This window comes from Amphiprion ocellaris, chromosome 12, assembly GCF_022539595.1.
Source record: "Amphiprion ocellaris isolate individual 3 ecotype Okinawa chromosome 12, ASM2253959v1, whole genome shotgun sequence".
Classification (NCBI taxonomy): domain Eukaryota; kingdom Metazoa; phylum Chordata; class Actinopteri; family Pomacentridae; genus Amphiprion; species Amphiprion ocellaris.
This window is the reverse complement of record NC_072777.1, coordinates 19372941-19395297: the sequence shown is the minus strand read 5'-3', so window position 1 is coordinate 19395297 and position 22357 is coordinate 19372941. Positions and strand designations below refer to the sequence as shown.

General features: G+C 39.3%; 2 protein-coding genes across 2 annotated transcripts; both read right to left on the bottom strand.

The window, feature by feature from the left end:
- Positions 1-1550: 1550 nt before the first annotated feature.
- emc7b (ER membrane protein complex subunit 7b) lies at positions 1551-5611 on the bottom strand. Its single transcript, XM_023271759.3, has 5 exons — positions 5250-5611; positions 3263-3382; positions 3023-3161; positions 2777-2857; positions 1551-2425 (listed from the first exon to the last, which is right to left on the bottom strand). Exons 1-5 carry the CDS (start codon positions 5480-5482, stop codon positions 2276-2278), a joined length of 723 nt encoding a protein of 240 aa, XP_023127527.2. The 5' UTR covers positions 5483-5611; the 3' UTR covers positions 1551-2275.
- A 774-nt stretch (positions 5612-6385) lies between these two features.
- On the bottom strand, positions 6386-17149 carry katnbl1 (katanin p80 subunit B-like 1). Its single transcript, XM_023271766.3, has 10 exons — positions 16990-17149; positions 16303-16427; positions 16112-16149; positions 15621-15903; positions 15344-15459; positions 15194-15244; positions 11568-11657; positions 9893-9997; positions 8352-8445; positions 6386-6986 (listed from the first exon to the last, which is right to left on the bottom strand). Exons 2-10 carry the CDS (start codon positions 16414-16416, stop codon positions 6954-6956), a joined length of 924 nt encoding a protein of 307 aa, XP_023127534.2. The 5' UTR covers positions 16417-16427; positions 16990-17149; the 3' UTR covers positions 6386-6953.
- Between the last annotated feature and the right edge of the window lie 5208 nt (positions 17150-22357).

The window sequence follows — 22357 nt, the reverse complement described above, 5'->3', positions numbered from 1 at the left end:
GAGAACATGCCAAGACATGTTCAGACTCTGCTTCAGCCCCCTTGCACATTTTATCCCTATTGAGACAGATTTCATGCATATTATACCTTTATGTATTGTTCTTTCTGATAGACCTCTTTTAAAAGTTAGATTGCCTTAAGATTACACAATTATGGTTTGAATACTTCATATATCATTTTCTAAAACTCGTGATTTGTCTTTACACCAAAAATACATGTTTTACTTTATGATCTTCCAGCTGTGTGTGTCCTCCACAGACACACAATACCATCAAAACATCAGTGATTACTAGAATCTCCATTTTTATGCATTTCATACACATCTTAACTCTATTCTTCAGTTGAATAGCATTTGCCATAATTACATCATCTTTTACTTTTAGTATATTGCACCCAAAAAATATTACACTACACTTTCAGAGAAATTCTAAAAATGTTCAATGTACCCATTTCCTGTAGGTTTGATCACATATTAAACCAGTCTTAATTGTCTTGGGTGGTGTAGTGACAGTGCTCCTGCAAAATAACATTGGTGAACACTAAAATGGATAATTCAGCGAAAGTACTAAGCAGGCCTGCCTTACTGCACAACGCAAATCCTCAGCAAAACTTCCCATTTTCAGCGTCAAGGTTGCTGCTTGGAGGTTGTTGTTCCCTGTAGCAAAGGAAACTTTGAGAAACATAACATGCAGTGAAAGAAGAGGAGAAAGCTGCTGGAAACGACAGACTTACACCTGAAGCCTCCATCCAGTGAGTCAAAATAAATTGTCTGCAACCTTCAAGAACCAGTAATAGCTTTGTAATCAGGCTTCTGATAGGCCAACGTGGTGCTACAGATATAATGCTATCTGTTGGATTGACTCTTGACAGCACTTCAATTGTGTTTTTATGTAAACATTTATTTCATATTTAAAAAGTATTTCTTTGAATGTGTGAATGGTAACAATAGGGCTAGAAGCCAGCATTCACAATTCTTTGCACCCTGAAACAGACGCAACGAAATAAAACTCTTTTATTTAGTTGCGTCTGTTTCAGGGTGCAAAGAATTGCACCAAATCAAATTATCACATCAAATTATTTTCCTTCTTAAATTTACAACCACGCTTTTCCTTACTGAAAATGTCTTCCCTCAAAAAATGAGAAGACAATGAAGTGTGGATCAAAGGAACAGCTGAAAGTCTGTGGTAGCGTAGTATACATTATGCTGCTGAAAAAGTTGTGTGCATGCATTAGATACAAGCAAAACGAAGAGTCACTCCTGCTGGAGAGTGGTCAAAACCTGTTCATGGTAACAAAAAAAGCAAAATCACATCACCTACAGAGCTTGCATGCCAACAGATTCATCTCCATAAGAATTTCGCAAACACAAAGTTCTGATGATGAACATGTGATATGGCTGAAAGCTATGAAAAAAGCCAGCAGCAAGACCTTGAGCTGGATTTGTTGTTAATCAAACTCTATTATTAGTTATTGATAATTATTTCAATTCAGATACCATGATGTGAATCAGCAACTAAGAGTGATGAAATGAGAATAGTTATCACAAACACATTTTATGGTGACTTTAATATGGACTCGACAGTCCACTTTATTAAAAGTAAAGCCAGTTACACTATGTAGAGACTGCAAAAGCAGACACACAGCTCTTTCACTCTTTGAACTCCCAGAGGTTATCAATTTAATTTATATACCTTAGGCACACAATTTACAGTCTATGAATTCTATCCAGACAGTTGACCGCAGGAATTCAAAAAATGAAAAGATCATGTGCTCAGTCTCAAATAAGATGGACTGAAATGAAAACATAGTTGTCATATACCATTGCAATTTATTTCTCTAGGTTTTTAAATAAGAATTTATCAATCTTAAAATTCAATTCATCTTCATTCACAGTCGTATTACCGAAACCGAAAAAAACAAAACAAGAAAATCTCTTAATATGTATATATGCTCTCTTTCAGGTAGTGGAATTAGCAGCGGTAGATAAATGCACAACAGAGGGTTAGCACAGAACAGATTGATGAGTAGTACAGTCACATGTACAAAGTACAAAGCAAATGAAGAACAGCTTTTGCAGAATGTTCTATCAGTGCAGTATGAAAAAAATATTTTTACTCAGTTTCCAATACCATATTAGAAATCCTGATGTGCTCAAAACATGTATTAATAAAGAAATCTGTACAATAAACCCAGAAGAAAAAAAAGACATTTAAAACTCTTGCTTCCATGGCATAAGTCAAGCTTCTGCAGGCAGATTTTAGGAGACATGTGCAGTACTACCTCCTCTTGGCAGCTGGCCTGGTGCCCTTGCTGCTGCTGCCTGCCTTGCTGGAGCCCTTGGAACCAGAGAAGAGCTTGGTCATGAGCTCAGAGACGTCTGGAAGCTCAGGGTTGGGATTCAGCATGTTCATGGATTGCTCCATTTCCTAAAAAAATAAAATAAATAAAAGCAGTGGATAAGAAAAAAACAGCTGTAGAAGGAAAAATGAAGGCTGAGGACAGACAGAAAAATCAGGCTGCAGTGACATGTATGTCAGCTCTGATGAAATCACACTTCAAAATAAAGCAAGGATAGGGTGTCATGAATGTAAAACAAACATTTATTTTAGTACTAACATCGCATTCTTTCAGAAACTTGTGCTGCATAAATCCACACAAATCAATCCTTATTAAATGGATCAGAATAGATGTGATGTAATTCAGACACACCACAAAATAGAACTAGCTATTATACCATGTCCAGAATTTTTGCAATAACACTTAAAGGTATTAATTACCTTTCTCATCTCTGGGTCATTGGTGTTGACCACCTTGGGCAGCAAAACAATGATCAGCAGGGGCAGCACCATCATCATGACCTGCAGAAGAGCAAATACACGAAAAATAAACAAGTTCAAATGGAATTAATTCATCTTTGACTAAGCATCAACGAGCATCATTTTTTTTGTAGAATACACGTCTTTCTAACCTACTAACATTCACACGGTTCATATATATTCACAAATTTCTCTATATTTTCCTACCATTGGGTTCATAAGGAAGTCTGTCCATCCCCAGGTTTCTCTCTTCATGAAGTAGCTGTGGGGGCCGCTAGCTCTAATCTGAAGAGGGTATGGCTGGCGAATTACCTCTGATGTCTTGATGTAGTTGACAAGGCGCGCCCTGTGAAATGACACATTGTTTTAATGGTAAAGTTGTTTTTAAAACACACACAAAACATGTATATGCAATTTGTTGGGTTCCCTACTACAGTGAGACCTTACCTCATTTTCCCCTTAGTTGTGATATCAACACGCACTGGTTCAAATCTATAGGTGGGGGTAACAACTTCCACAACATAAGATCCTGAAGGGACATCATTCACAGCAAAACTCCCATCAGTTCTGCAACAAAGATGTGACATTTTGGTCAAGGCTGCACATAGTTACAACTTAATTCAATTCAATTATTTATATAGCAGCAATTACGATTCAGATTGTCCCAGATGCTTTACCAGAATCCATATGCCTGAACCCCCTGAGCAAGCCCTAAGGCAACAGTGGCAAGAAAAAAAACTCCCTTAAACAGGAAGAAACCTTGAGCAGAACCCAGCTCATTTGGGGGGGCACAAAAGTCAAACTGATTCATAAGTTTACTGTTATGGTGTAAGACTCTGGCATTAAATATAGTGCATATTTAGCTGGTAGTAAGATGTAAACAGTGTGGAGATGAGCATATCAAGTATAGTAAGGGCAATGCATAGTAGATACAATGCACTTATTAGATACACATAAGAACTCAGTCCTGTCTAATACATATTCAACTGTGTGGACAATTTTTAGCCTGTAGTATGGATTGCTGCACTGTTGTTGAGCTTTACTGCAATAGACTAAGAAATGAGGCTATCGGCAGTATCACAATTCCATTAAATTGTGCTAAGAAAAGCGTAAATGATAAATTATTGACTGATTGTGTGTTCTTCCAAGTTAATGGTTAAAGCACTGGCTGGGAAGCAAGGTCCAGCCTTTAAAGGTTGAGTCATTTGCCAGATCCTAAAAATGCTTTCAAGTAAACAACTCTCAAGTGGGTAAAAGTATGTGGTTATTCAACTAAGTTTTCGAGTCAACAACCTGTTTATCGATTAATAATATGAAACACACACTCCATCATAGTAGACATACACATGGATGCAAATGGAAAATGGAACAGTTCAAACTGAAAATCGGCAACAGACAACTGAAACAATGGCTTTGTTATCAAGACAGATGCTCATGATTTTTCTGCACCATTTGAGTTCAAGAAAATTTTACCTTTAAACGAGTAACTGGTGTGTCAAAAAAGTGATCCTCTGCCAGGAACTGGTAAAGCTATATCGCCCTGTTTACAACTACATCTGCTTTTAAGTGGATCAAACGGTCACAATGTGCAAATACACAAAACTCCATGTCTGTGGTGACAGCAGAGATATTTTATGTTTGTGAACAAAATAACTGTGACCAAAAAATGTTTGTTGTTTATAAAGTAATCACACACGTTTACAGTATGAGTAATGATACAGAATTATGTCAGATGTTTAGGCCGTATGTATCCTATCTGCTATATTCTTCAAAAGACAACTCTCATAAATAAAGTCAAGCCACTGATATCATTTTAGTCCTAATGTAGGGGTAGCAGTCACTTTTTGGCTGGTAGAAAACTGAGTAATGGGAGTTAGACTGGGAGTTAAATTTCATTCATGTATATATATAGAATCCATACCGCAAATCATGTTACATATTTACCAAACATAAAGAATGATATTACTATGCAGCGCGCTACTCAACAATCATTTACGTGTATCTCAGTAAAACTCATACTACATGTCATAACTAACTGAGCAAAGCAAACACAGTAAAGGTGTATTCCGTTTAGTGGTAAATAACTAACATGGACGCATTGCTGCTGTACTTCACTGTTGGTAGGGCTTCAACAACAGGCAGTCTCTCGTGGCAGCGGTTTGTTATGGTTACATCTGCTATAAGAACAGCAAGGCCTGCTGAGTTTATAGTAAAAGTAACATCTAAGTAAAGAGACATGTTGCAAGAGTTACGTCCAGAATAGCTGAGCTGTAAATTAGCTACGACAGTTCGGACCTGCCATCTGCCCATTGCAAATGCCGGGCGCTCAGTAGCAGCAGAACTTCAGGTTTTAGCTATAAGCTAACAAGGGTAATGCTAACTTGATAGCTAACACGCTAGCTTGCTAGCGGCTATAGCTGTAGCTGTTTCTTACCTCAGAAACCCCACATATTCTTCTCCCTCTACCAGGACTCTGGCTGTGGATACCCAATCTTGTGTTTTAATCCCCGGAACTATTGCTCTTCCCTCGATTTTGAAGCGATCTCCGTTCGGCTGAGTCGATACACCTGCGCCAGGCCCCGTTTCCACGTCAGTGAAACACCACGCCACGACGAGCGCAGCCTGAAGGAAAATCAGCTGCAGCGGTATTCTCTCCCTCTGCAACATACTGGTTAACCTGTAGTTAATGAACCAAAATGACCGCTGACTGTTTGAGGATCAACATGTATTCAGGAGCAGCTCGGGAGGACGAAGACTCGGCGCATCAGCTGTCTCTGCGGAGAATGACGTCACCGTTAAAAAAAAACCAAAACTTTATTGTACAACCCGACAATGACACTCCGCTGATGTGTCGGTGCGTTTTGTACATTACGGTCAACATGCAAAGTTTTTTTTTTTTTTTTTTTTTTTGAATACGGTACGTGGCAGTTTTAATGTAGTTTTGATTTGAATTAGAAATATCCACACAATATTTTTGCCATATAGAGTATACAACAGAAGTCTACACATCTGTGCGATATCACGTAACTGTCAAGTGATTCAGCATCACAGTAATTGCAACAAAGTAAGAACACCTTTCATTACTAAGTTTCAAATGTTAGATTTTTGAATGCTTCGTTTGTCCACCTTTATTGCTGACTAGTGGTACCACAGCTTGTTCTGTGCCTAATTTTTGCTGCTGTGTCAGTGATAACAGCTGTATTCACTTTTGCTGAATGCAGTTTCTATTGGGGGCTGTATTTTCAAAGTACCTTCCCTAAAGTATTTGGTTTGTATTTTTCATCAGAAAAAATACTTTGTTTAAACGTAGAAATATTACAATTACTATATGGTGATCCAATTTGGAATCATTTGACATTTAAGTGATATGGCACAAGGGTGTAGCTGTGCCTTCAGTTTATTTTCTAATGATATTGTTTTAAAAGCTTACCCTGTTTAAGTTACTGGGAGAACAAAGTTCAAGAGTACAAATCAACAATGACATTTTGTGATCATGTTTCTGGTGCAGTTCAACGGGGGTTTATTTTTATTGTACCTTCTCTATACAGAACACAAAACAATAGAACAGCATAAAGTTTAGAGTTTTATGAAATTTATTTAAAAGAAGATTAAAAGAATCAGTTGTTTTTACACTTTACATTATACAGTCAAATGTCATAGGAAGAGTCAAAATGAAAACAAGAAAACATGCTCTAATAACTTAAAGACTGTTGCAGATTCAAGTTCCTGATTCCAGAGAACCCAGGCGCAAAACACCAAAACAGCGGAGCATTCACACATCCACAAGATACATCCATTACACGGTGAAGAGTGCTGTAGTGAGAGACAAAGAGCTTGGCACTTCATAGAGCGACATTACACTCAGTCTCACGGAGGTCCACTAAACATGCCCCTTCACAAGATGGTCCACTTCAATGTGAAGCAGTCATTTGCTGTGCAGGAAGGCTCTCTCTGCCCTGCTTAAGATTCTCCTCCTCTATCTGAGGGAGTTGTCTGAATGGTCAAGTTCAGTCCAGTTAAGAGATTTTTGTTTAAGTAGCAAAATGAACCAGTCCATTTCTCTGGCATCATATCAGTCAATACGCAGCGATGACTGGTAGTAGTGGTCACATAATCCAGAGTGCTACGTTGACTACTGTCAGGGCAGCTTCAATAGATAAGCCTCGATGGCCTGCAACACAAAGTAGAGATAGCTTATTATTGCCGTCACTAAAGACATTCAAAAATGGTCTTTGCTTTTAGATATCAATGCAATGAATAAGTCCCATTTCAAACGATTACTTTTGCTTTTAATTTTCACTTTTCTCCAATTTTGACATCAGAACTTACTTAGAATATTGATATTGAATGCCAATGTTGATGCATGTATAGGAATGTGAAGATAACACAATCACAAAAGCCTATGGTGAATCTCGAGGTGTTTTTGTTTTGTTTTTTTAGGGTGGGAGTGGTTGGCAGCATCCACACAAAATCAGCAGAGGGTGGAAAAAACATCAGGGGTACTTGTGCAGTCTGGCAAAAAAGTTCTATGACAAATACTTATGTGAGGCAATTCTCATTTTTGAGACTTTATCATGGACATGTTGATGCAGCTCTATTGCATTTGTCTTCATTTACTTCTGACACAATGTCAAATAGAGTGCTTTAGGTAAAAGCCCCTTTCATCTCATTCAAACAACTGACCCAAACAAAGCTGACCAGACTAACTTCTCCACTGGCAGTAGTGTTTTTTTAACAGCATGGTATCAATCAATAATTGTCTTTGCATAAGCCAGTTTTGCATTAACGTAAAGATTGCAGTAACTCAACATTTGCAAAATACTTAAATGAGGAAACATATAATTTTTTCACCAGTCTTTCCCTAAGGTTGTCTGATATCACTGCTATAAATCCTTAGTTGCTGAACATCTGCTTATCACCAGACTAACTGTAGCACAGTAGCTCAGACAGGCGTGTGACCAAATATTACTTTGAAAATAGTGAAATAAGGAGTTCTGATGTCAGATTTACCCATGATGAAAGCAAGTGGTTTTATCTCCATGAGCTGTTTTCTATGAGTGCATTGTATTTCAAACAACATCATTAGCTGGAATCACTATTTGATTACATTGCCGCCTCAGTATTGCGTTAGCCATTATGATTGCATTTTTTCTTCTTCTGTAGCTCAGACAGTATGAGACTGTCTGCACCTGCACTCTCATTTTGTTTTTTACATTTTCTGCTATAGACTGATTGAACTTCGAAGCATGCAACACCTGAATGGATTGTTTCACATGTCAGAAAGGGAGAAACTGATTGAGCCACGAAAGAATTACTATTTCCAAACAAAATGGCTAGCACTGTAGCTCCTGGTGCCGACTGGAGAGGCATCATGTACTAACACAAATGCAACCATGTGAAATTTTAACTCGCACATTCTCAAAATGGCTGCAATATGGTCATAGTTTGGAGCCCTGATTTTAACCACGTTTGCAGGTATACAACATGCCATGTGAAAAATCCCTGATAAGCAACAGAATAATGACCTCCTTCTTACCTTGGCCAGTTCTCCCATAGATCCTGGAGCCGTACATAATCGGGCTCCTTCCTTCCACAAGTCCTTCAACCGCTGCTTCATGACTTCAATATTCCTGGAATTAAACATACAGGCATTATCACTGCGATATTAGGAGAGTGCACAAGAGACCACCACTGCCAGTTACTGTCAGTAACACTCAAAATGCTCAAAAAATTCTGTATTCTCTCATGCAATCGTTCGAATCCAAATTCAACACAAACACAAGTTAAAGGAACGTGGATTGGCATTTTTGAAAATATTCTTATTTGGAAAAAGATTCCAAAGTGCTCTTTTTAACGTAAGTAGTAATACATCCCATCATTGGCTGTTTATATATGTTTGTTTAGTCAGATGTAATCCAACACAACTGGTCTGAGATAAGTCTACTGTTATTCTAGTTCTTCATGATTATTGATTCTCGCTTTTTTAGTTGTAGGTGGTTGGAGTTACTCCATCAGTAAAATCCTGCTTTCACATTAATGCACAAGTAACAATAATCTCCAATCACAGGAGATATTTTTCCTGCATTGAATACTTTTAATAGCACGTTTTGCTGATTATACCAACTGACTTTTATTTGCTTTTCAATGTGGGACTATTGCTGCTGTGTGGTGTTAAAGAATCTGAATACTTCCTCGACTACTGCCCATCTCTATCATGGTAAACTAATTAATATATGACTTAGTACATGTATAGTATATTATAGGACATAGTTATAATCCCCTGTGCTTCCACAGTAAATAGCCTGTAATGTTATTTATCTCTTCACCACAGTTTTATACCAGGATTATCCTCACAATTGATTTAAATAATGTATGAATGAAGTAACTGTAGTTAAGTTTGGTCCAGCTGCTGGAAATAGCTGCTCAGATGTCTGCAAGTGCTGTTGCAGAAACCTTATCAGACCAGGAAATTTGTCAGTATTTACTGCCATGTCTAAAATGCATGTATACTCAGAGCAGCACTGCACAGAAACACTTCATCACTTTAGTTTAAATGTTGTTGGAAGCATGTAATCAAAAGCTGAAAGCTAAAACTGTGTGGAAATCCTTGTTTGGTGTTAGCATGAGTCTCAGATAGCTAACTAAACCAGCCACCACCAGACAACTTTTGTTTTACCAACTGGACAGCAGGAGGGTGTGCTCATTTTATGCAGCACAGTCAGCAAACACATCTCTGCTTTTATCTCATTAAACTGTAAAAGGCTTGACCTGTTGGCACTATGTACTACATCAAATATGTAATACATTTTTGTAGTTATATTTTTATTGGTTAAATTATCACACATGGAGATGTAGTAACCATTAATTGGCCTCTACAGAATTTCAATCATTTACTGACAACAGCCGATTGTCGATTCTGTTCCAAAAAGGCCATGATTAAAAACTGAAAGCAGGAAACAGGTTGTTTACCAGACAACAGACAAAAGTATAAACAACAAAAAGAAACATTTCTCAAAATTTCATATCATGTTTGTTTTTTAAGAGATAATGAGAGATATTGAAGCATGCAGTGCCCACCTGTCTTCTGAACAACTGTCCCGCAGTCTTTTCTCATTTTTAGAAAGTTCTGGCCACCATTTCCTGATGACGGATTGAACCCAGTGTAAACCGACCACTATATGCCTATCAAAAAAAAAACAAAAAAACACAAACAAAGCACAAATCAGACAAGTTAGTCAAATCATAAAGTCAGACATCTACGAAAATTCTGTCATGTAGGTCATTATATATATATATATATAAATATATAAATATATATAAATATATAAAAAAATATATATATATATATATATATATATATATATATATATATATATATATATATATATATATAGAGAGAGAGAGAGAGAGAGAGAGAGAGAGAGAGAGAGAGACACACACATATCAGGCATAACATTATGACCCCCTGCCTAATGTTGTGCAGGTCCCTCTTTTGCTGCCAAAACAGCCTTGACTCATCAAGGTACTCCACTAGACTCCTGAAGGTGTGCTGTGGTATCTGGCACCAACATGTTTGCAGCAGATCCTTTAAGTACTGAAAGTTGCGAGGTGGGCCTCCATGAATCTGACTTGTTTGTCCAGCACATCCCACAGATGCTCGATTGGATTGAGATCTGGGGAATTTGGAGGCCAAGTCAACACCTAAAACTTGCTGATGTACTCCTCCAATCATTCCTGAACCATTTTTGCTTTGTGGCACGGCGCATTATCCTGGTGAAAGAGGCCACAGCCATCAGGGAATACTGCTTCCATGAAAGGGTGTACATGCTCTGCAACAATGCTTGGGTAGGTGGTACGTGTCAAAGTAACATCCACATTGATGGTAGGACCCAAGGTTTCCCACCAGAACATTGGCCAAATAATCACACTGCCTCTGCCAGCTTCCCTTCTTCCCATAGTGCATCCTGGTGCCATGTGTTCCCCATGTAAACAATGCACACACATCCAGCTATCCACGTGATGTGAAAGAAAATGTGACTCATCAGACCAGGCCACCTTCTTCCACTGCTCCGTGGTTCAGTTCTGATGCTCACATGCCCATTGTTGGTGCTTTAGGTGGTGCACAGGGGTCAGCATGGGCACCCTGACTCGTCTGCAGCTATGCGGCCCCATACACAACAAACCGAAATGTTCCGTGCATTCTGACACCTTCCTATCAGAACCAGCATTAACTTCTTCAGCAATCTGAGCAACAGTCACTCGTCTGTTGAATCGGACCACACAGGCCAGCCTTCACGCCCACGTGCATCAGTGAGCCTTGGCCGCTCATGACCCTGTTGCTGGTTCACCACTGTTCCTTCCTTGGACCACTTTTGATAGATACTGACCACTGCAGACCAGGAACACCCCACAAGAGCTGCAGTTGTGGAGATGCTCTGACCCAGTCCTCTAGCCATCACAATTTGGCCCTTGTCAAACTGGCTCAAATCCTTTGGCTTGCCCATTTTTCCTACTTCTAACACATCAACTTTGAGGACAAAATGTTCACTTGATGCCTAATATACGCACCCATTAACAGATGCCATGACGAAGAGATAATCAGTGTTACTCACTTCACCTGTCAGTGGTCATAATGTTATACCTGATCAGTGTGTGTGTGTGCAAATCCAATAACTTTTAACTCTGTACCTCGAACGATGATGTCTAAGAGAAACAGATTATCATGACTGTAAAATTCCTCAGGACCACTTACTCTTCATATTTACTGGTAAGTATCATTTTGACTTGCGGCATGAGGTCAACGCAGCAGCCAAGTGACAAACATGGTGCTTCAGCTTGAAGGCTGATGACAGAGAGAAAACACAAGATGAAAGTAAGTGAACTGAATGTCAGTAATGTGGGTAGGCATAAAAAACCAAACAGCAAACCAGGCTCAAACTGTCATAATTGTTGACTTCAACCTCACACTTGCTAATTGATGGACAACCATCAAAACAAGTTGTCGGAGACTTGCAGGGACAAGGACAAGGCCTGTAAAACTTCCAACATGACAAACATGAGTGGATAACAGTTTCCTTCCTATTCACAGTCTTGTTTTCATTTTTATGTAGTTTGTGTTGGGGAACCGTTTTCAGTGTGCACAGCTATAATCCCAGTAAAAGATACACTGGTTTATTATTTATTCTCTGAAGACAATAAACCAAAGAAAGCTGTCATTAAGCTCTGTGGGATTTTACATTCCAGTTCACGGACAGTTTTGAACCTTGAAACTGGTCAAGTGTATTTCATATGGTCTACATTTATACTAAAGTAATGTCACAAAACATAATTTGAATGATACAGTAATTGATATAGTTGTGAACAAAAGTTTACATACTTATATAGTGACTCCTTTAATTATTAATTTTCTATGATGGAATCATTGAAACGTGTGCATCTTTATCACAAAAAACAATCATGCCTTTTGGTTCTTGCATAGATTCTTTATAGGTCTTCTGGAGACATGACAAAATCTGCTGGGCCAAAAATATGCATACGACGTTTGATTAAACGTCCATTTGCCATTTTCACTTCATCTAGGTGCTTTCAGTGTCTGTCCACAAGGTTCTGGTCATATCTTTGGCCAATCCTCTTGACTTATCACAGCCCACAGGTTCTTGGAAGGGTTTCAGTCAGGACTATGGAAAGGCCAGACTAAAACTTCAATTCTAGTCTGACAGAGCCATTTCTGTACCACTTTTGTGCATGTTTGGGGTCATTGTCATGTTGGAACATCCACCTGTGTTCAAGACCCAACCTTCTGGCTGATGATTATAGGTTTTCTTTAGGAAGAATGTGGAGGTAATCCTCCTTCATTATTTCATTTACTTTGTGTAAAGCACCACCCACATTGCAGCAAAACAAGCCAAGATCATAATACTATCACCACCATGCTTGATGGTATGTTTGGTGGTTTTGGGGTTAAAGACCTCAACTACTCTCCTCCAAATATATTTCTGGTCATTGTGGCCAAACAGCTAATTTCTGTTTCTTCTGACCAAACAAATTTCCTTGAGAAGGCCTTTTCTTCGTCCATGTGTTACTGTACTTTAGTTGAGCGTTACGGTGCTGCTTCTAGAGGGAAGAGCTTTCTTTTGTGCACAGCAGCTTCTCAGCCTATGGGAATGTAAAACCCACTTTACTGTGGACACTGACAACTTTGTTCCAGCAGTTTCTAATTCTTTGAAGGTCTGCTTTCTTGTGATTCTTGGTGGACTCTTGACCATCCTGACCAACTGTCTCTCAGCAGCAGATGATAATTTGTTGTGTTCCCAATCATGGCAGTGACACAACTGCAACATGCACTTTATACTGCTCTGAGTAACTTTCTTGACTCGTTTAAGTAAATTACTTGTGTTTTTAGACATGTGCTGAGCTCCTCAGATTTTCCCATTGTTGTGTTTGTAGTCTAATGTGTGCATCACATGGGTCCTATTTAAAATGGCCCAGAGGAGTCAGCCGGGCTCGTCAATTGTAATCACTCATGAGAAGTTAAGAGGCCATACTGCTACAAAAATTTGATTAACATCACCAAAATTGTAATTTCAAGTTGCTGCATGTATATTTTTGACCCAGCAGATTTTGTCATATTTCCAGAAGAGCTACAACAACTCTATGAAAAAAAAAAACTAAATGCATAATGTTTTTTTTGTGAGATAGACATGAGTTTCAATTATTTCGTCATGGAAAATTCAGAGTAATAGAAGTCATTGGAAACTCAAGACCATGATATACATAATCTTTAGAAGTGTATGTAAACTTGTGTTCAAGACATTGATCCTTTCAGTAAACTGAGTCAAAAATGCTGCTTCCACTCTGTAAAATCTGAGGATTTTCAGCCTTTGTTCAATACAATGCAAAAACATTATATAGCTTAAACTTGTTTAGACAAATTCCCTTTGTGCTCCAGGAAAACTACCCTGCTGACTTTTAAACAATTTCTGACATTTTATACGCTTACATTGACAAACACATATTGAAAACCAGTAATTGCAGCCACATGGTCTTATGTAGCCCTCTGAACACCCAAAGCCCTCTAGTGGGTTTCAAAGGCATGTTATCTTGGTTCTTAAAGTTAAACTTTTACCTGTAATATTCCTTCAAAGACACTACATTATACATGTCTCATTTAAAAATTCACCAAAAATAGACCTTTTACACTAACTGGATTCTGTAAAAAAAATTCTGTGCTTCTTGGTGTAACTGAGAAGACATGACTGACTCAGCTGAGACAGACAGTTTTGAGACAAAAATTCTGATGCGTGTTGTATTTACTCAGAGAAGAGGCGGGGATGGAAACAAATTAAAAATCTAAGAAGTAAAACAGTATCCAGAGTCACCATTCCCCCCAGTACAGGTGACACCTGAGGGCACTTGGAAAAATAATTAACATGTCAATTCAATTTTTCTTCAATTTCTGTAAAAAACATAATCAAACTGTCATCCTTTTCATGATTTATGGCATTATAACTAGGGATGGGTATCGTTAAGATTTTAACAGTTCTACTACTTTTACTGATGCACAGATAAAGAAATGTCTGGCGAATGCTTCCTTTTAATCAGTAACCTATGTAGCCTACGTGTAGTTTAGTTAACTCCGTGTTAAGGCTGCTAGCAAACATAACATACCTGGTTAGTGAGAGGTGAACTACAAGCTCAGCATTAAAGTGAGCATTTCTCTGTCTGTATCTGATTAACTTTGACTGAAAGTTTCGACCTACTGATCGTGTTTCTGCTCTGACATACAAACGACTTGCTACTTTTATGGCAACAACATTTTCTGCATCAACTGTAGTTTAGTGTAACAGTTCATCACCTGTGTTGATGCACAGAACTGCAGGTGAGTGACAGAGCTGCTCCGCCCCTCAGACACCCGGTGTTCTGTCTGCTGGAACCTGCAGCTCCGACAGACAGAACACTGTTTAGGATTTGCATCATAGACACATTCACATCAGACACATTTAATGGTGATGAGACAGAACGTGCAACACAACATTCTTCTTACTTTCCAAAGTACTGTCAGCAAAACCATTAATGTTGGAGCTTATCGATCCTCCGGGATCTAAAAGTTTTGTCCCGGGGCTTGGTACCCATCCCTAATTATAACTATGTCATGCCACAAAAAATACCTTTTTGAGTTCCCTCTATTTCTATTCAATGTTGTGTTGCTTCACCAGTGGTACACAACTTACTTTGCACTGAAAAATGATGAGTGAGTAAAAATGTGACAGGAGCAAAGAAACATCCAGAAACTGCTTGGAGTTCAGACAGTTAATAAAGATTTGCTGTGTTATGCAGTGAAGTTATTACAGGTGAATTTAACACTATAATTTGACTTACTTGTTTGTTAAGACAGGTAAGCAGTCAAGCAACACCCCTGTGTCTTGAATTCTGCAAAACCACAAAGTTGAAAATGAAACATGTTGCATTTTTGAGGAGTAAACACAAACTACCAAACAGCACCATTAGCCATAGTAAATAATATTTTACCTTATAAGGTAGGCCACTAATTCACTGGCATTTTTTCGCCATAGTGTTAGGGCCACTTTAAGTCGAAGGTTTCTTCCAAAAAGGACGTGGGTCATAGCTTCGTGGTCCTTTGATAGCTATACATAGACAAATGTACAAAAGGAATTTAGTGTCTCCAGTATTGCAGTTTTTAATCAGTAACAAAAAACAATGAAAAGTGCTGAATTCATTTTACATATAAACTTTAAGTTGCAAATATTTTTCCAATGCAAGCAACAGCTTCAGCTTTGTATCTCACCTCAGTAAAGTCACTGTACTTGGAGCTGGCCCCTGCCATCTTGGAGGCCTCTGCAGAGTTCACTGGGAGCCCACGGTTGTCATTGTAGTGAACGCCCCGCACATCATCGGAGCACGTCAGCTCATTTTCTTTGTTGGCCATGCCGGGGTCACAGGAATGGCCTACATCGGACGTTCTGCGGTGCAGCTTTAGACCTGCCTCCACCAATGGACAACTCTTCCTCTTGCAAGATGACAACCGCTTCGCTTTGTCTTGAATGCGTACTCTGCGATGCACCTGCAATCTATCAAGAGGGGAGTCGAGGTGAACCACATACAAACCTGCCCAGCTTGGAAATTCATCAAACTCAAAGCCACAGACATGGTGGTAATGGTTATGGAAAGGTGTCTTAATGGTCCCGTGACTGAGAAGGGTCTGTGTGATCTGAGAGACTGATAGTGAGTGAATGATTATAATTAGATGAATCCCACAGATGTGGATCAAAGACTCACCTGTCTTTATCTAATTCTTCCTTATTAATAATATCCACCTAAAACAAAAGGATAGGGGATGAGGCCACTACTACAGTCTATACTACTACAATACCACTGAACTGTACTTCACTTCAGTCACCAGGATTTAAGAGACAACAGGATAGTTATTTATACAATAAGTCATGATATGCGCTATTACATCTCCATACCTGCTTCATGTTCTTTTCAGCAGAAGTATGCAGGCAGAATTGAAGAAAGCCATTGGATTTGCTCTGGTTGACCTTAAAGACTTCCTGCTGCCAAACATTCTTACCAGCTGCCATAATAAGGGACACTGTTGGACAAACAGTTGGGACAATCGTTGATAGCACACCTCCACTTCAGGAGAAGTCACGGTCACTTCTATTAGCCTAACAGCAAACAGGTTGACTAACTGTACAGCATGTGGTCTAAAAAGCAACATTGTGACTGAAGAAGATTAAACGCACATATTCAAAGGAGATAAACACAACAAAACGCTGTATTAGAGTTACAAAGGCGTTGGCTGCTGTTAGCAAGTTGGGCTATAACACAAGTGACAAATATCACTCTATGTTAAATAAAGTTAAGTCGGTAAGTTGTCTGCCGTACTGGAAATTAAATAATGATATGAAATATGTTTTGAGAAGTGCAACGCGGCTAAAAGTTAGCTCATGGTCTCACGGTAACACTACAGCTAGCTTTAGCATTAGCTCAACTATTAAGAAAGCAGGGAGACGTATGTAGAAAGTAGCAAGCTGGGCCGCTAGCGCGACCTAGCCAGCTAGCTAGCTAGTTAGCCTTCCAACTTAGAGAACATATGGCTTCATGAACTCTACTTCAGATATTATTTTCACACAGTAAAGTTCGATACAGACCGATTCATTTTGTGAGATCGAAGAAGGGCTCCTCAGTATGTAAATCCAAAACGTGAAAAACTGGTTAAACTCAAGCGCAACTCCCCTCCGGGCAGGATCGCTAGCGTTTCAGTTTTACCATTCAAATGAATACACCGCCGGTGTGTGAGGATTGTGGGATTGATTTTGGCAAGAAAGGCTGGAGTTTTAGCGACGACTGCTGGACATTACAAAGCGCACTTAAATCCTGGTGTGCTGTGGCGCCATCCAGTGGCATGTAGTCTGTAATGCAGTGAGGCATGTATGTACACCATGTACACTAGCTAGAAATATGTATTCACCGAGCACTTTATGAGGAACATCTGTGTAGTGTAGAGACAAGTACAACAGCATGCTGCTGTTACAACAGAATTTCCCTCTGGGGATTAATAAAGTCAGTCTAACTGCTTCAGGTGTTCCAACACCATGTAAAGCAGCAGTAGTGCTCAGATCCCTGAAGTAAAAATACTACACTATTACCACAAAGCAATAGTACTCATTAGTAAATGCTGAACAATTACAGTCTTACTTAAATTAAAGTATTATCAGGTAAATGTACAAACTATTGACTGTAAAATTACCTATGTTGTAGCAAATCATCCAATTTGACTGTGACTGATACACCGTAAACCACTGTGTCATATCACTAAGCCAGCAGCTGCTCATCAGTCTCAATCTTGAGGTCCTACACAGTCTTGTTCAATGTTCTATTGGGACATAGGGGCTTCTTTTGACTCCTCCTTGGATCTTCCTCCCAGCCACTTGAAGCACAGTCTGTGTATACAGTCCCACTTGTATCTTACACCCTGCTACTGCTGGACTATCTCGTCTTTGCACAGCCTGCACATTTGGTAGACCCCTGTCTGTATTGCTGCCACCACCAGAGCCTTTGTGCTTTCCTTAACACCGGCCTTTTCTAGCTGCTCTTAGGCTGTCTTGATGTCACCCACCTCCTCTACTTGCCACTGATATGTCCCATGGAGGGGTTTGAGCTTTCACAGTATTTCCCCCTTTCATTGTTCAGGTATATTTTAAAAAGTGTGTTTTCAATGAAATTCTGCTGTTTACATTCTGTTGGTGGTTTTGCCATATTGTTCCCGACCTCGATGCCAGACTCTCCTAAAGGGTCACTATCAGATAAATGGAGGGCTTGTGAGATGACTTTTTGTGGAACAATATGAGAAATTTTGACAGAAAATGTCTCTTTTTGTTGAAAATCCTAACAACTTACAGATATCTAAAAAGTGAAAACTTTATACTTATTTCTTTGTGAGAGTTCATAAGATGAATAAGAAAAGGAGTCAAAGAGTGTAGTACTCCGCCAAGGCTGCTCAGACGTATTATTTCCGACAGATAAGTCCCGATAAGTCCGCAGCGGTAGATTTGGAGTAAGATCGCAGTCATGTGATTGTCAGGAGGCAGCTGATGTAGTGTTCACTTGTAGTCATAGTGATGCTGTGCCGTTATCTCGCAATGATACAGAAATCTTTCACAAATCCGTGGATCCAGACTGTAAGTCGCATCACTGCCAAAATCTAATCACTTGGTCCTTGAGTCATTTCTGACCTTTCCTGAAAATTTCATCCAAATCCATTAGTCCATTTTTGAGTAATGTTGCTCACAGACATATTCACAGATTAACAGAAGGACAAACGTACGCTGATCGTCACATAACTCCATCGCGTTACTTGGCAGAGTAAAAGTATTTTGATGTATACTCTTATGTCAAAAGTCACTCCAACGTTGAGAAAATTATGCTTCGTGTTTCATTAAAGTGTCCAGCATTATATCATTCGAAATGTGAAGGAGTAGAAGAGTTGCTTTAAATGAAACCATACAATTTCAAAATCGCACAGCCCATGCAATCTATTTTCCCTTAAAATTATTGAAACTGACTAAAAACTTCTTGATTGTCCAACTACAGAGTTTTGTTTTGTCAACCAGCCAGAGGCATCACGATTCAGGGCTATAGCTTTAATACATTTCAAAAGTCACCTTATTGTCTTTTACCTTCTTCTTTCTTGTGTTGCTATCAAAATACTGAAAAATTCCTTTGAATAACTCACAGAAGCCTTCAAGGGAAGCAGGAGTTGAATAAACCTGAAAATCTCTTTCAGGCTGTCTCGCATATTGTCTTGACTTCTATGGCCTTATGATGAAGGTTGCTTAGTTCAAAACACTGCATGAAATCAATATGAGATAAAGCAACTCTAAGCGAAACAATGTGCAGGAGTTTTTCACATCATTCTGACCCTGAATAACTGCTGCAAGAAACTTTCTTAACAGGGAAAAGGGGCCAAAAGTGTAGAAGAAGTGCCAAGCTCCCAAACTGGCGTAACAATGGTTAAGATAATACAGTTTTTCCAGCTGTATGATAGGGTATCTCTTTAAAGCATGAAATATATGATGAGTTTTGAATTTAAACATTAGATTATATAGTTTAACACTGACATGAGCTCATACCTGCCTTCCACATCTGCAGCTGTTCACTGTTATACACTCAGTTGAATTTCTGCTGTTGACAAGATTTTTCCATATGGATCGTGGTTTCATTTCTCTCGACTGAATGATCTGGTCCTTTTGCGACAACACACCCTGGAGAGGTCGCCAGTCTGTTGCAGGGCTACACACGTGGACAAAATTGTTGGTACCCCTCGGTTAATGAAAGAAAAACCCACAATGGTCACAGAGATAATTTGAATCTGACAAAAGTAATAATAAATGAAAATTCTATGGAAATTAACCAATGAAAATTGCTTTTGAACTGTGGTTTAACAGAATTATTGTAAAAAATAAAGTCATGAAACAGGCCTGGACAAAAATGATGGTACCCTTAACTTAATATTTTGTTGCACAACCTTTTGAGGCAATCACTGCAATCAAACGATTTCTGTAACTGTCAATGAGACTTCTGCACCTCTCAGCAGGTATTCTGGTCCACTCCTCATGAGCAGACTGCTCCAGTTGTCTCAGGTTTGAAGGATTCCTTCTCCAGACGGCATGTTTCAGCTCCTTCCACAGATGTTCAATAGGATTTAGATCAGGGCTCATAGAAGGCCACTTCAGAATAGTCCAGTGTTTTCCTCTTAGCCATTCTTGGCTGTTTTTAGCTGTGTGTTTTGGGTCATTATCCTGTTGCAAGACCCATGACCTGCGACTGAGACCAAGCTTTCTGACACTGAGCAGCACATTTCTCTCTAGAATACCTTGATAGTCATGAGATTTCATTGTACCCTGCACAGATTCAAGACACCCTGTGCCAGATGCAGCAAAGCAGCCCCACAACATAACAGAGCCTCCTCCATGTTTCACAGTAGGGACAGTGTTCTTTTCTTGATATGCTTCATTTTTGCGTCTGTGAACATAGAGCTGATGTGCCTTGACAAAAAGTTCCAGTTTTGTCTCATCTGTCCATAGGACATTCTCCCAGAAGCTTTGTGGCTTGTCAACATGCAGTTTAGCAAATTCCAGTCAGGCTTTTTTATGATTTGCTTTCAACAATGGTGTCCTCCTTGGTCGTCTCCCATGAAGTCCACTTTGGCTCAAACAAGGATGGATGGTGCAATCTGACACTGATGTACCTTGACCTTGGAGTTCACCTTTAATGTCTTTAGAGGTTTTTCTGGGCTCTTTTGTAAACATTCGTATTATCTGTCTCTTCCATTTGTCATCAATTTTCCTCCTGCGGCCACATCCAGGGAGGTTGGCTACAGTCCCATGGATCTTAAATTTCTGAATAATATGTGCAACTGTAGTCACAGGAACATCAAGCTGCTTGGAGATGGTCTAATAGCCTTTACCTTTAACATGCTTCTCTATAATTTTCTTTCTAATCTCCTGAGACAACTCTCTCCTTCGCTTCTTCTGGTCCATGTTTAGTGTGGTACACACCATGTCACCAAACAGCATAGTGACTACTTGTAACCCTATAAATAGGCCGACTGACTGATTACAAGTTTGTAGACACCTGTGATGCTAATTAGAGGACACGCCTTGATTGAACATGTCTCTATGGTCACATTATTTTCAGTCTTTTCTAGGGGTACCATCATTTTTGTCCAGGCCTGTTTCATGAGTTTATTTTTTTAAAATAATTCTGTTGAACCACGGTTCAATAGCAATGTCTGATTTTCATTGCTTAATTTTCATTGAATTTACATTTTTTTATTACTTTTGTCAGATTCAAGCTGTTTCTGTGACCATTGTGGGTTTTTCTTTCATTAACCAAGGAGTACCAACAATTTTGTCCATATGTGTAACTGCTGAAATGGTTTTATTTGGTAAAATGCCATGTTGTAAGTGGTGTAAACAATGGCAAACTTCTTCTACTCTAGTTTAGTACTAGAGTAGACTAGGTAGATGTGTGTTTGCAATACACTGCCCCTGCAGTTTGGGAGCAGACGCCACACGGAGTATAAATGCACACACGTTCTCTCGAGTGGATTTCCACGCAGCTCATTTCCTCGTGGTTCGTTCGTGCGGAAAGTATAACCCAGCCTTAACGGGGCATGAAGACAACAGTCCTTGTTCACATAGACGCACAGAGCCCCGCCTCGGCTCTTACTAAAGCTAGCAGCCTCACTGTCCTCCCAGAACGATGTCACCTCCTCCAGCTGTATGGTTGTGTCTGGGATGTTGTTATGGAGCCACATTTCTGTGAAAGCAAACACACAGCAGTCTCTTCACTTTCTGTGGGTTTCTCTCAGCAAATATAGCTAGTCCAGCTTATTGTCGAGAGAGTGGACATTGAAGAGTAGCAGCGACGATACTGATGGTCTGGAGGACTTAGCCTTTAGTCTAGTATGGATACCGGCTCTCTTCCCCCTCTTTTGTTTAAGTTCAAATCGCTTGCACTTCCTCCTCTCTCAGGTAACTGCCAGTGTAGTCTCCGACCGGATTCTGTGCTGTCGTAGTATGTCCAAATCACAACCAAGCGTCTGAATTTTAGCGACATTCACTGCTCTCGTGTTCAGCAAAGTCTCTGGGCTGCAAGATTTGTGGAATGAACGCCTGGGATAAGCAAGACACTCAAAACTATCACTCTTGCTGTTTCCTGGAGGGACCGCTGCATTCATGCGCGCCACCATCTTGTTTTTTTCCCCACATGTCGTCATCCTTGAACATCAGTCTGTTATAATCTAAAAGAAGAAAAGATACCAATAGTATCACATATCCAACTTGCTGCAGTCATACATTATAAAAGCATCTAGAAACTTGAGAGCTTCTTTTAAGTAATTATTTGTTAATACAGTACAATGTTGGCCATTAGGTCTATTCCATTATCTTTTGACAGGATTCTATCATTAATAGAGGACCTCTCTCTGTCTGCAAGTTCTGTTAAGTTGTCCGA